The sequence below is a fragment of the Fulmarus glacialis genome, unplaced genomic scaffold (genome assembly GCF_000690835.1).
Source record: "Fulmarus glacialis isolate BGI_N327 unplaced genomic scaffold, ASM69083v1 scaffold14144, whole genome shotgun sequence".
NCBI lineage: Eukaryota > Metazoa > Chordata > Aves > Procellariiformes > Procellariidae > Fulmarus > Fulmarus glacialis.
In genome coordinates, this window is record NW_009206180.1 from 288 (window position 1) to 13,045 (window position 12,758).

A 12,758-nucleotide genomic window follows, 5' to 3' on the forward strand; every position below is an offset into this window, starting at 1 on the left:
ATAGGCTGTTTGATTTCACTCTGAAAACCTTCGTCCCTATAAATGGTGAAGGCCTCTGCAGATTTGTGCTGGACACATGTTTTTGATAATAATCTTATCTGTAGACGAGAAACGAGTATGTTGGCTCTTTCTTAAAATCAAAATAGGGAAAATAATTTCCCAGTGGAGTAGGGGAAGTCTAAGAATTTAATCACAACACTCACTTTGTGAGTAAAGCTAAAGCCAACACATCATAATTTTGGAAGGAGGCTAGAGAATTCCTGTAAAGTCTTCACGTAGCTATGACAAAAGAAGTCTTCAAAACACTGTGGAATGGGTCAATTATAAAGAACTTAGCACATAAAAAATTGCCTCTGACACAAGAGGCAAGTTTACAGCAGCAGACAACTCGTGACTGTTCATAGACGACACCACAGTAAATAAGCTATTTTTAGTGTAAAGGGGGGAGGGCTACAGGTTCATGAGTTTGTTTATTTTATTTTAAGGAGCCAGTCTTTTAATACATGATGAAGAAGAAAAAGTTAGGCCTGTTGCAGATGTAGTAGTTCTCAGTGTTCTTTTGGGGGGGGGAGGGGGAGGGAGGGGACAGGGAATAGTAGCCAGTAGCTAACAGCTTTCTAGTCTGTATCTTCCTTCATGAAGTTTATCTTCTGTGCAGGGATGGCTGTTTGTGGTGGCTGGTAAGTCACATACTTTATGGTACTTCAGCGAAGCTTTCAAGCTCATTGACAACTTGCTTTAGATATAGGTAGCTGTTTACATGTCTCAGGCAACTGAAATAGTCTTTTTGGACAGGCATCTGAATCTGGTCATAGTATTCTTACTTTAATAAAGTTACTTTTAAATATGGTTAATTGTTATCATAGCAGGCAGTATATTTGTGAGGGTAAAACTGGTCGGGTTTTTTTACACTGTATCTCTCCTGCAGCCAGACTGTTGATCTTCTCATGCAAGAGTCAGGATGTCGTTTAGAACATCCTTCTGCTACCAAATTCCGCAATCATGTCATGGAAGGAGAATGGGATAAGGTAACGTAGGGCTTATAGGACTGTATTAACCACTGTTTAAATTTATAGTATCTGTGAGAGAATTCAAAATCCACCCTCCTTATATACTTTTTTTGTTTGTTTGTTTGTTTTTTCTTATGCCGATTTCTGCAGGCTGAGAACGACCTGAATGAACTTAAGGCCTTAGTGCATTCTCCGCATGCAATTGTGGTAAGAGGCACACTTGAACTTTCAGAGCTGTATAGTTGGACTAATTGTAGTGGTGTGATCTTTCACTATGGAGTTGGTTGTCCATGGTTCTTGTTTTCTTTTTTGTTTACTTTAAGCGGCTTGCATGCTATCTCAAATGTCATACTAATCTGAACTTTTTTATTCTTTTTTAGATTGTGAGATAGGAAGCCCAAAAGTTTTGAGGCTAATATTTGGTGTACTGAATGTTTAAACTTTGTTAAACATACTTAACTGATAAAATATAAATCCTGTAACAATCCTAAAATAGGTCAGTTTCTGTAGAAACTGCTTATGTTGAATACTAATTTCAAACTTGAAATACTTCTCACCATCTCTATGTTTATGGGAGTTAGGTTTTCCTGAGGGAAGAGAAATTTAGAAATAAAATGCAATAATACTAATGTGGAATTGGCATTGTAATAGCACATTGCAAGAATATAGAGGCTGCTATAGACCATGAACAATACTGTTGCTTTTCCAGATGGCTTCTAAAGAGCGAATGCATTTGTATTGCTGTTTACGATTTTATTTAGAGCTTTTTCTCTTTGGCTGGCTTTTTTTTTTTTAAAGATGAACCTAGAAATAAAAGGTTGGTAGATCCTGTGACTTGTCAATTACAGTATGTGTTGTTATGATTTCAGTTACTTTGAGGAAAGTGTTTCTTGGTTTGATTTTTCTATCTCGAGATGAAAATCATTACTTAGCTCTTCAAACGGCTTGTTCTATTGTGTTTAAACGTTTATTTTAACGAAATGAAGTTGTAACAACTACCATCACTTAGGAAGAAAACAGTAGCAAGGCTTTTGAAGTGTCTGTGACTGTAAACAATGAAGAATCAGCTGATGGCTGCTTAGCTCCACTTCTAGCTGATTCATTTGTTGTCAAGACAATTTCCTGTCTGGTGGGGGAGGGAGAGAAAGAGAGAACAGGAAGTGAAGTAGGAAAAACAGATGTTTAACAAAACATCAGAGGGTACTTGAGAGAAGTTTACATTCTGTTCTATTAATTTAGTCAAAGCTTAGCACCTCTTAATTAGACTAGTAGTTCACTTTCTCTTTTCTCAAAGACTTGATATACGTTTACTGTTCAAATAGTTTAGAATATTGCATGCAGTTTTCAATAGTTTGTGGAGTCTGCAAGTATGAAATCACTGTATGTGAATGTGAGTGTTCATTTGAAGCAGATTTTCTCATGTTTCTAACTTCGAAGTTATCAGGTTTCTCTGTAGTGTTAAAGTGTTTTACATGTCTGGGAGTCAAGAGGTTTAACTGAGTATCAGCATTGTACTTTTTGGAGAACTTAATTTGAGGAAAAAGGGGATGTTTTCCTTCTGTTGTTTTGGAGAGCTCTGAAAGTATGCTCTTCTTTAATGTTGATGTCTAACTGCTTGAATAAAACTGGGTGCAATAAAAATACTTGGTTTAGACTGAACTTTACCTGAACCACGTACTAACTATTTTTTAAAGTTGTTCTCCTTTACATGAACTTCATATAATTTAAAACCGGTAACAGTATTAAATGTCGTACATGTGTGTGTTAGTAAGACAGTACTGATTTGCAAGGATAAGTTGAGCTCGTGCATGCTTCATCGCGTGCACAGTGTCTCCACCTCCCTCCCCGCCCGGCTTTTTTGTACATGGTTGAGATTATGGGTGGGTATTAGTATAGCCAGCAGTTGGAAAACTAGTGAAAGATCATTACGGGTAAGGAGGGATGCTTTATGCTCTGTAGGTAATCCCGACTGCAGCAAAGTCAAAGCTAATGAAGATTATAAATGTCTTGACTGGGGGAAGTCCAAACAAGATGCTGCTGCAGGTAGCTCTTTAAAAACAGAAAATTAGGTTTTTGGGTTTCCTGACTCCTGACTTGTGATTCATACTGTATGACTAGATGTTTCAAAAATGTGTGCATACAAGAAGAATGGGTACCTAGAAGTTTAGATGACGCAGAGTATTTAACAAAATAGGGTGTGTGTGTGTTTGGTAGTTTGGTTTTGGTTTGTGGTTTGTTTGTGGTGTTTTTTTTTTCTTATAGTTAATATGACCTAGCCAAAATAACCAGGATATATACCTGCTTTTGAAATATCTGGTCAGTGAAGGGGGTAACATGTATTTTGAAAATTCTACTCCTGTTTTAATTTCCTTATTTCTACAAAGTGCTGTAAGTTCTACAGGTGAAAACAGGAAGCATGAAATGGCTGATCTCAATTTGTAAACCTTTGATGCTATGTGTTGATATGTTGGGGGTGGGGAGGACAGTCTGCTATTTCTATTTGTGTCAACACAACTGAGTGCTATATAGTGTGTGATTAGTCATGTTTACTTTTCCAGCATATAAGATATAGCTGTCTTGAGACAAACTGTCAGAAAACTTTATAGTTGGTTTAAGCATGTTGTTTTTCCTTGAGTAACGCTTAGAAAATATCAGCTTCAAGCCAGCCCAAGTTTTTGCTTACTTTAGGGCTACTCAAGCATATATGGCATCTATCTTGGGTAGCTAATTGAACCTAGGAAGAAATCTGGAGAGTATTCCTCTATAGTCATCTAGAATATACTTTCAAATTGTCCTCTTTACTTTTTATTTTCATTTATTTAAATGGGGCTTTCCCCCAGTTTTGGAGGTATGCAGCCTGCAGCAGGCAATACAACAAAAACAGTGATTTATGTCTTGTCATTTGAGCAAAGTGCTCCACCTGCCTGTACGGTGTCTCTCTTTCTACCAGCATTAAGGGCAGTTCCCTATTTGAATGAATTACTCTTTAAGTGACAGGATTTGGTATGGTTGAAGCCTTGTTAAATTCTATAGGCCGGAATGTTTTCTGGCCTTCACATATCAGATCTTACATTTACATTTTGGATGGCTTTAAAGTGCTTTTTTCAGTGTTTTACAAGACTATTGGAGTGCTAAAGACTACGAAGTAATGAAAATTGGGGTCTTAGTTCTATAGGCTATAAGCAGATAGCTCCTGTGTTGAGTTTATGTCTTGAAACATCAGCTGATAATTTCAGCATGTCTTCTAGTTACCTTCATTTCTAAGAAGAATTGTTTCAGCAGTGTTTACTTATTTATTTGGAACTTTTAGTACGGTAGTAAAACTGTGGTGGAGCTTGTTAAGATATGCACGTCAAAAATAGCACCAAAATTTAATCCTAAAATTAGGTTATTATGCATTTTACTCTTTAAACATCTGCAGATTTGCTACGGTAACCAGTGATCGAAATGGCCCAATTTCTTGACTGTAGTAGGATGTTGTGTTGCTGAGGCTTTCACCTTCGGTTACTTAGTGCTGGTGAATCATGGTGCATGCAAAACTTCCTAGAATTTAAGATTCTGCAAGGGGCTTACCTACTAACAATTAGGATAGTGAAGGAGTAAAGTACTAAACATTCATGTTAGTAATCGAAGGCTATAGTTTGAAGAAAGCAAAATGCTAGTAGTACATGCATTGAAACAAACAAAAAATCCCTGTAAATCTATTAACTGTCTTAGTTTTGCCCCAGGGTGATCAGAGGTTCAACTTGCGCTTAAATAGTAGTTTCTTGAAACAACAGAGTAGTGTGCTTTATCCTCATCCTCTCTGTAGAGTTGAAAGACAGGATGAGGTAGTGATAACTGAACAAAACCAGCCAGGACTGCAGTGCTGAAACTGTTATATTGGACTCTTCCATGGGTCTTACAGGGTGAAGAATCTTTGCTATAAGCTAAGGGATAGTGTGTCTGGATTTAAATTGTTCAACAGTAAGGAGTGTGATGATGTTGAATTTCCATTGCAAACACTGAGATGATAACAAATCCCAGGCACTTCTAGTATGTTGAACATGGTATAATTTGGATTATGATGATTATTTCCCTTCTTTGGAAGGCAGCTAAAGAATATGGAGAATGAGTAAGCTGTTCTTCTGGGTGCATTGCGTCAGATCAGTTTTATACTCGTTCTATTCTACTTAAATAGTGGGCTTTGTACTTTTACTTTACAGTTGCCAATGTTATAAACAGTTCTCTCCTTCTAGAAAGGGTGGTTTGGGCTCTAGAAGAGATGATGTACTCAAAATGGTCATCTACCATGAGAAGGTGGTGTGGGAAGTAATTAGCAGTAATAATAGTAGGGCGTATAAATAGTTAAGAGAAAATTAAGACAAAATTAAGTTGTTCAGTGAAATCTATTTGTGAGCAAAGTCAATAGTTGCACAAAATAAGTAGTAGGAGACTGTGAGTGTCCTGATATAAAAAAAAAGACTTGAAATATGATGTCACTGGAGTGTGACTTTTGCTTTAAGGAGGCTGTATTCATGCCATTGTTTGAGTATGCTGTAGGGCAAGTTTTGGAGCAGTTATCAAAATAGCTTAGAAAATCAATTTAATTTCCCTATCAACACTTTAGTCCCTGCCTTTTGCTATAGATAAGTTAGAATAAAAGATAAGCAGTTTTAAATTGTAATTCTCCATTATGTTAACATAGACTTTTGCATGAAGTATACAGGACTGTGTTGTTTTGGAGGCTTTTCTATTCCTAATATGCCAAAGTCACACGTGGCACTGATGATTTTTTTGGAAATTATACTTTCTAACCCAAAACTGAAGTTATACCTCTTTGGATAACTTGGCAACAGCATTCTGCACAGTAGTGTTCCTGTAATGCTTCTGTGGAATTGTTGGGACTGGTGTTACAAAAACTGTGTTTTAGGGTTTTCTGCTCTTTTTACTTTTTCCCCTAAAGAAATGAAATTAACGTGCCAAGTCCTAAAAGTACGGAGGGAGAAAGAGTAATTAGATACAGATACGGTTATCACATTTAAAGGAAAGATGATATAAATTTAATAAATATTATATGCAGTGAATGGAGAAGGAGGAGTTGGAGGGATTTTAGTTTTTATTACAAACTGGAAGTACCAGACTATTTTTTTTATCTGGTGGTGATCATCAGTGTGAGGTGACCAAGAGGAGTGAAATGTGTTTTGTGACTACTACCTGAGCATCTCCATGCATCCTTGTGAGCACAAGCATAGCTGGGAGAGGAAGCTCTTATCCCTCCTGCTGCTAGTGTATAAGCAAACAGCGTGAGGTCTGCTGCCCTACTGCATGGAACCAACCACTGAAGTTGTAAATAATTGGGATATCTTTCTTCTGGTTTTCTACATGTCAGGACACCAAAAAATGTTGTCTCACCTGGGAAAAACTGTACAGTGATGCTCTAACAATTCCAAATTTGAATAAACTAAAGAGCTGGATAGGGAATGTAATATGGATTTGCCTGTCACGTACAGGACAATAGAGTACTACGGACATGTTTGAACATAAATCATCTTTACTATGTAATGTTTTATGCTTCATGAAGCTGTGTGGTAAGCTAACAGCACTGTATGTGGAAACTTTATTCTTTTGAAGAACTGAACATATCTGGAAGCTAAAACTGCTTTATGTTTTAACTTTGGATTTTACATATAGTAAGCCTTAAACTTTCATGCAAGCTTTAATAGGACAGGAACATCTTAAACTTCCCGATTATCCCTCTACTTAAGGAGGCTAGCAGTGTGTTTGAAACTGAGTAAACATTGACCAAATATGAGCATGAAAATAGCGAGGTGCCCGAGGTCTGACAAAGCAAGGGAAACTGGCGATTGAACTGGTGGTGTATTCATTAGAAAAGCAAATGTAATTTGCTACACTTAATTGTCATTCTGTTTCTCACTGATGTGTCTAAGAATGTACATTTTCCCTTTAACCTGGTGAGTCTTGTGGACCAGAATGTCTTTTCTCTTTGACAACTGCTAGCAGTAAAGAAGATGTGCAAACACAAAGTAGTTAGTTTCATCCAGAAAGAACCAAACTGTGTTTCTAATAAATTAGTATTAGAAATTTCTAGGACTTCAGGTTTCTGAGTATGGTAAATGAATGCATGATTTTTATTATTATCCACAGACATTTGTTGTTAGAATAGCAGGCTTAATTTTTTTTTTTTTTAAAGGAAACAACCATAACTGTGCAAGATGAAAGGAACACTGTGAAATAGCAGTGATTAATTCTGAGAAGTGATTCCTAAATATAGGAAATTTTTTTTTTCTGTAATCCTGAAAAATGATACAACACCCAAGGAAAACAACTTAACATGGAACTACAAAACAAAACCTCAGGCAGTGCCAATTTATTGCTATATGTTATGCAGCTATGCAAACAATTTATGTCAGCTCCTATGTAAGCAGTTTGAGAACTTGTTGAGTTGGCCTGTTGTGTTCTGTGCTGTCATGCAGTCTTAAATATGTGATTAGCTGCTTTTGGGTGCTTTTCTTGATAGAATGTAAGATTGGGAAGCCTATCTAATTCAGGGTTTGAAGAATGGTGACTGAAAAGGGAGTGAGTATGAAAATGAGACAAATTGAAGGGGGGATCTGAGAAATGAGGTAGGAAGATACTTGGAGCCCCATAAGGCAGGAAGGAAGTTCATGGATAACTTAATTGCTGCAATGTTCTTGAAAACCCAGCAAAAAGAAATTGAGTAATGAAACATTACATATAGCTGTATTTCTGAAGGGCATAGTAGAATGGTTTCTACTGTTCTGTTTAGGCTCAAACGTTTTCTGAAACTTCAGTCAACCTTTTTCCCCTGACTGCTGCTTTCTGTCATGTCAGAGGATGAAGTTTTTGCTGCTGCAGCAGAAGTACCTGGAATACCTGGAGGATGGCAAGGTCCTGGAGGCACTTCAAGTTCTACGCTGTGAACTGACGCCTCTGAAATATAATACAGAACGCATTCATGTCCTCAGTGGGTAAGTGTTCGGACTTTGAGAGCTCTTCCAGTGGAATTTTTCTGAGGAATTCTATAGCTTTTTGTAGCTGACATTGTAAAAACTCAAACTGTATTAAAGCTACTATCCCATTGATTAATAAGCTGTAGTGAGATACGCTAAAATGGTGAGTAAAGGTGACTATTCAGTAGACAATGTTCTGTTTCAGATGCTTGAAAATAACCTGACTATGATTTATTTCTATAGTACGAGAACCCAAATTAATACATACATATGTATGGTCATCTGATCTTGAAAATTATTAGCCTGTTATCTTAAAATTTAATAAGTAGGTGAATATAGCCTTGTTCTTAGATGAAAATAAGACATTTCTACCTTCCCTAAAATCTGTTTGTGGGTTTTTTCTTTTTCTATTGCTAATTTGTAGACATTTATTCTGAAGAAGATGTGTGTGGAATAGTTCCCTGCCTTTTTTCCTGTTGGTCTCAAGCTTAAATCACCTATTTCCAGTTCATTAAGAATGTTATGATATAGATAATGCATAAAAGTGCAAAGCATGATTCAAAAAAGACTTGGTCTGTTGGTGTGTGTGCGCTTTTTTAAACAGGTATTTGATGTGTAGCCATGCAGAAGACTTGCGTGCAAAAGCAGAGTGGGAAGGGAAAGGAACAGCTTCCAGATCTAAACTTTTGGACAAACTCCAGAGTAAGATGTGTTTAGAATTTATTCCCACCTCTGTAAATCCAATACATCTTACATAATGACATATTCCAGGGAATTGACTTTAACTGCATTTGCTGGTTGTTGGTTTTGTATTTCTTGGTTAATGGGGATGCCTTTAGGTGCCTTTACCCTTTGGTCTTTTGTATCTAACCTTTTGCTGTCTCTGATAAACTATTTGTAATAGGAGCTCTTATTTCTTAGCTCTGCTTCATGCAGTAATAGTATAACTTGGTGATTAAATGTGTGGTTCTGGGTGGGGAGTGTTTTGTAAATGCCAGCTATGCTAAGAGGTTGAAACTAAATGTGGCCTATAATCACTAGTGATACTAGTACTGGTTTATAGTGGTCTCAGACTTTGCTATGAATTATGGTTTATCCTTTCTCTTTCTTGTGCCTGGTGTAATACTAGATATCAGAGTTGTAAAACCTATGGTATTCTTCATTTTGATAGTTTTAATAGAGAATTCCTTAAAGGAACACAGCTGATACTGTTGTTTTATAATTTTACAGATTTTGTTAAATACTAGGTTTTAAATTAGCTTGTGTAAATGGTGCTTGTTGGCCAGGACAACATATGGTATAACTACAAATACCTTGCATACAGCTCTGCTTTCCAGAAGTTCATGCTTCTAATTCCAGATGTATAGCTGTAAATTTCACAAGCTGTGTGCACTCTTTTCCTGTAGCTTTTAAACTTTGTTTACTAAGGTCTTTTCCAAAAACACTCAAATCAAGATATGCTCTTACTTGTAACTTGGTTTTGATATTTCTTTTTTTGTTTTTCTTAATAATTCTTTTAAAGCATACCTACCCCCATCAGTGATGCTTCCTCCAAGGCGTTTACAGAACCTGCTACGTCAGGCTGTGGAACTACAACGGGACCGGTGCCTATATCATAACACCAAACTAGATAGTAATCTAGATTCTGTATCGCTGCTAATAGATCATGTTTGTAGTAGGTAAGAAACCCTTGCTACTTTTAAGGTGGGCAACAATATCTTTTCTGTGTCTTTTAAAATAATCTAATTGTACCTACTGTTAAAAGGAACATGAAAACTATTCTGAATTGGTTTAACAGGATTTGACTGGGAAAAGACAGTTCTCATTAAATGAGTAGTGGGGGAGGAGTAGAAAAGATGTGTCTAAGAGATGTGTAGCTGGATATGGGGTAATGGGGTCAGACTGAAGCTTTAACATTTTAATCAGATGGGTATGAAGAGAATATATTACTATGATAATCCTTAGCCACTTGTTTCTTGTAATTTTGGACAGCCAGTCTGTTTATTCATCAACACGTGATTGCTGTGGTTTTTCACTGAAGAATCACTAGTACATTACTTATCCAGACTCTGTCTTCAAACTTGCTGGAATGCAGAAAGCCTACTGAAGCGTACTTCATGAAGTCAACTTTCAGCTTCAACTTTGAATAGTGGACAGCGAGGTCCTTTTAGACACAAAGGTTAAAACAGAGTAGAAATGTGCATAGACATTTCTGTTTTACATAATATATAATATGAATGATATAAGAACTATTTTCTCAGATTTGTAAGGTGGTAAGAATTGAACATCTCTTATACCTACGTATTAGCTCTTAAGACTATCTGGGTAACTTTTTTAACAAAACCAATGCTACTTCTGAATCTTCAAAATGCCATACTCTAGTAGACATCAAGCAGGAAGATGTTTGTTTGTAACAAATGGCTGACTTGAGTGGTTTTTCCTCATCCTGCAGAACTTGGCTAAGGACCTAAAAACCTCAGTGTAGCTTTTATGGAAAGCCGCTGTGCATGGTGTGATAAGGGAATGAAGGCTAGGACACCTAGAAAATAAGGGCTGTGTATGATATCCTTATATGTTTGTTCATGTAGCAGGCCAACGTTTGGGCTTACAGGGGAATTTTTTTCATGTTAAGGTTAGCTCGTCTGAGGAAGTTAAGTACTGATAAACTTGCTTATAGAAGCTTTCTGAACTCAGCTGCTTTGACTTACGTTCTTGGGTTACTTTCTTGGGTTACTTGGAATCTCTTTTTTAAAGATGCAGACTTCCATAGTGCTTCACTGTAGCCATCTTAAGGTTTTAAAATTAATATCCTTGACACTCCATGTATTCAAGTAACTTTTTTAGACTATTGTATAGCTTGCAATTTTGCTACATCATATTGTTGTAGCAGTTTTGTGTGTGTGTGTGTGCACGGACATTTGACTGTTACCCACTTTAAGAGCTATTGGAAATGATCAAATACTGGAATTGTGGCTTCCCTACTTCAGAAGTGAGTCTTAAAATCAGACTAACGGAAAGAGATTTAATTTTAGTCTTTCTACAAGTCCATAAATAACATTGGATGTTCTGTAGGGGTTTGATGTGCTTAATTAAACCCCAAAGAGCGTTCAAGCCAACTGTAAAGACCATGGTTTACTGAAGTTGGACTAGCTAGAGCTGGATGTAAAAGATACTATATGCAACAAATTGGGACTTGAATTTCACCCATCTGAATCTATCTGCTGACATAAGTTTGGCCATAGTTGTTTTTGGTTGGGTTTTTTTCACCTAATGTGGTACTTCCTAAGCTTGCATATTTGGTATGTATACATACATACTCATGACTACTTTAATTCCATAAAAAGCCACTTCAAAATAAAGGCTTCCATTCTGTCCTCAACTCAACCTGTTGTACCTACCTATTGCAGGGGTCTGAGATCAGTATGTGGTGCACTGTACATGCTGCCATGCTTGGGCATAATGAGGTGAGTTAAAGACAGTGGAAGCCAAATTTTGATTAAACTGACAGAAGTAACAGTAGTCTAATAGCTTAGACAATTTAAGTACTACTTACATGATAGAACACTGACAACTTTCCCTTTTTAGTTGGAACTAATCTGTTTTGGACTTCTGGCAATATTTTGATCAAGCATGCTTGAATTGCACTAATAGGTAAAATGTTTAACTAAAACTTAATCACTTCATAAGAGTGGGAGATAAGAGAGAAAAACTGCTGGGAGTGAAGGTGAGGGATTTAATCTTATTGTGCCTGAGATTTTGATAATAGAGAATTGATGTTCTTGGGGGTGGTCATTTTTGGTTTTGAGAACCTTCAGTCTTATTGGGTGTTTTGGGTTTTTTCTGGTGTTTTTTTTTTTTTTGTCTTGCTTTCATGTAAATAAACTTTAGTCTGAGTTTACAAACAAACAGTGAAGCCCAAATGAGGGGTGAATGCTGCTGCTTTCTAGGTACTAGTTTAATGTGGCATTTTTGAAAAAGAACCATTGTGGAAATTGAGGGATAAATCTTCCATTGTATGTACAGGGAATAAAAAAAGTAGCTGTCTGGTGTTTTGTTTAGAATGTTGAACTTCTCTAAATACAACAACAGAGAACTTTATTAGATGCTTTATTTCAGTATGTGAACAACATGATTCAAGTGTGTTGTGCTGAACAGAACAATTTGTAATGAAACACTTCAAAACAGGAAAAAAAAGAAAAACCTTTGAGCTACAATAATATCTAATTACCAAAACCAGAAACTGTTAGACAACTGGTTTTGGTTTCTTGTTTCGAGACTGCTGCTATTTCCTTCTGCAGAAGGGTTATTTAATGTATGCTTTGCTATCTGTGAAGTCAAACTTGCTGGATTGTGTGTTTCATTAGTTAAGTGAAGAGAACTTTTTGTGAGAGCGCTCTGATCTGACTGGATTGTGAATATCATAGTTCAGCTATGGGATGTGTCTGCAGCAGCTATATGAACTGTGCCTACTACCCTTTTTAGGAACCTAAAGGCCACCTTACTATGAAAATTGTGTATTCCAGCATTTTACTGCTTGCTTTTCATGTCTACAAAACCTTGGCTGCTTTTCTTAAGCTTTAAAATACAAGCACTATTGTTCTATAGAGTATTTTTTTTTTAATGGAATACGCTGGAAAGGCTTTCCTGGGACACAGTGTGCCCCTTGTACTTTGTATGAGTTATGGATAAAGACTTTCACCTTCTAGAGCAAATTGCTGCTCTGAGGAAAAACATTAACTTATTACAATATGGCTAAATAATAATGAAACGCTCT

General features: G+C 36.6%; 1 protein-coding gene across 1 annotated transcript in view; it reads left to right on the forward strand.

The window, feature by feature from the left end:
* Positions 1-931: 931 nt before the first annotated feature.
* The window catches only part of WDR26 (WD repeat domain 26), a 27,185-nt gene continuing 15,358 nt past the window's right edge, over positions 932-12,758 (forward strand). The window contains exons 1-5 of the mRNA XM_009575654.1: positions 932-1,028; positions 1,161-1,217; positions 7,866-8,002; positions 8,589-8,686; positions 9,507-9,663. Of these exons, the coding sequence (XP_009573949.1) occupies positions 948-1,028; positions 1,161-1,217; positions 7,866-8,002; positions 8,589-8,686; positions 9,507-9,663 (530 nt within the window). The 5' untranslated portion in view covers positions 932-947. The remainder of the gene's footprint in view (positions 1,029-1,160; positions 1,218-7,865; positions 8,003-8,588; positions 8,687-9,506; positions 9,664-12,758) is intronic.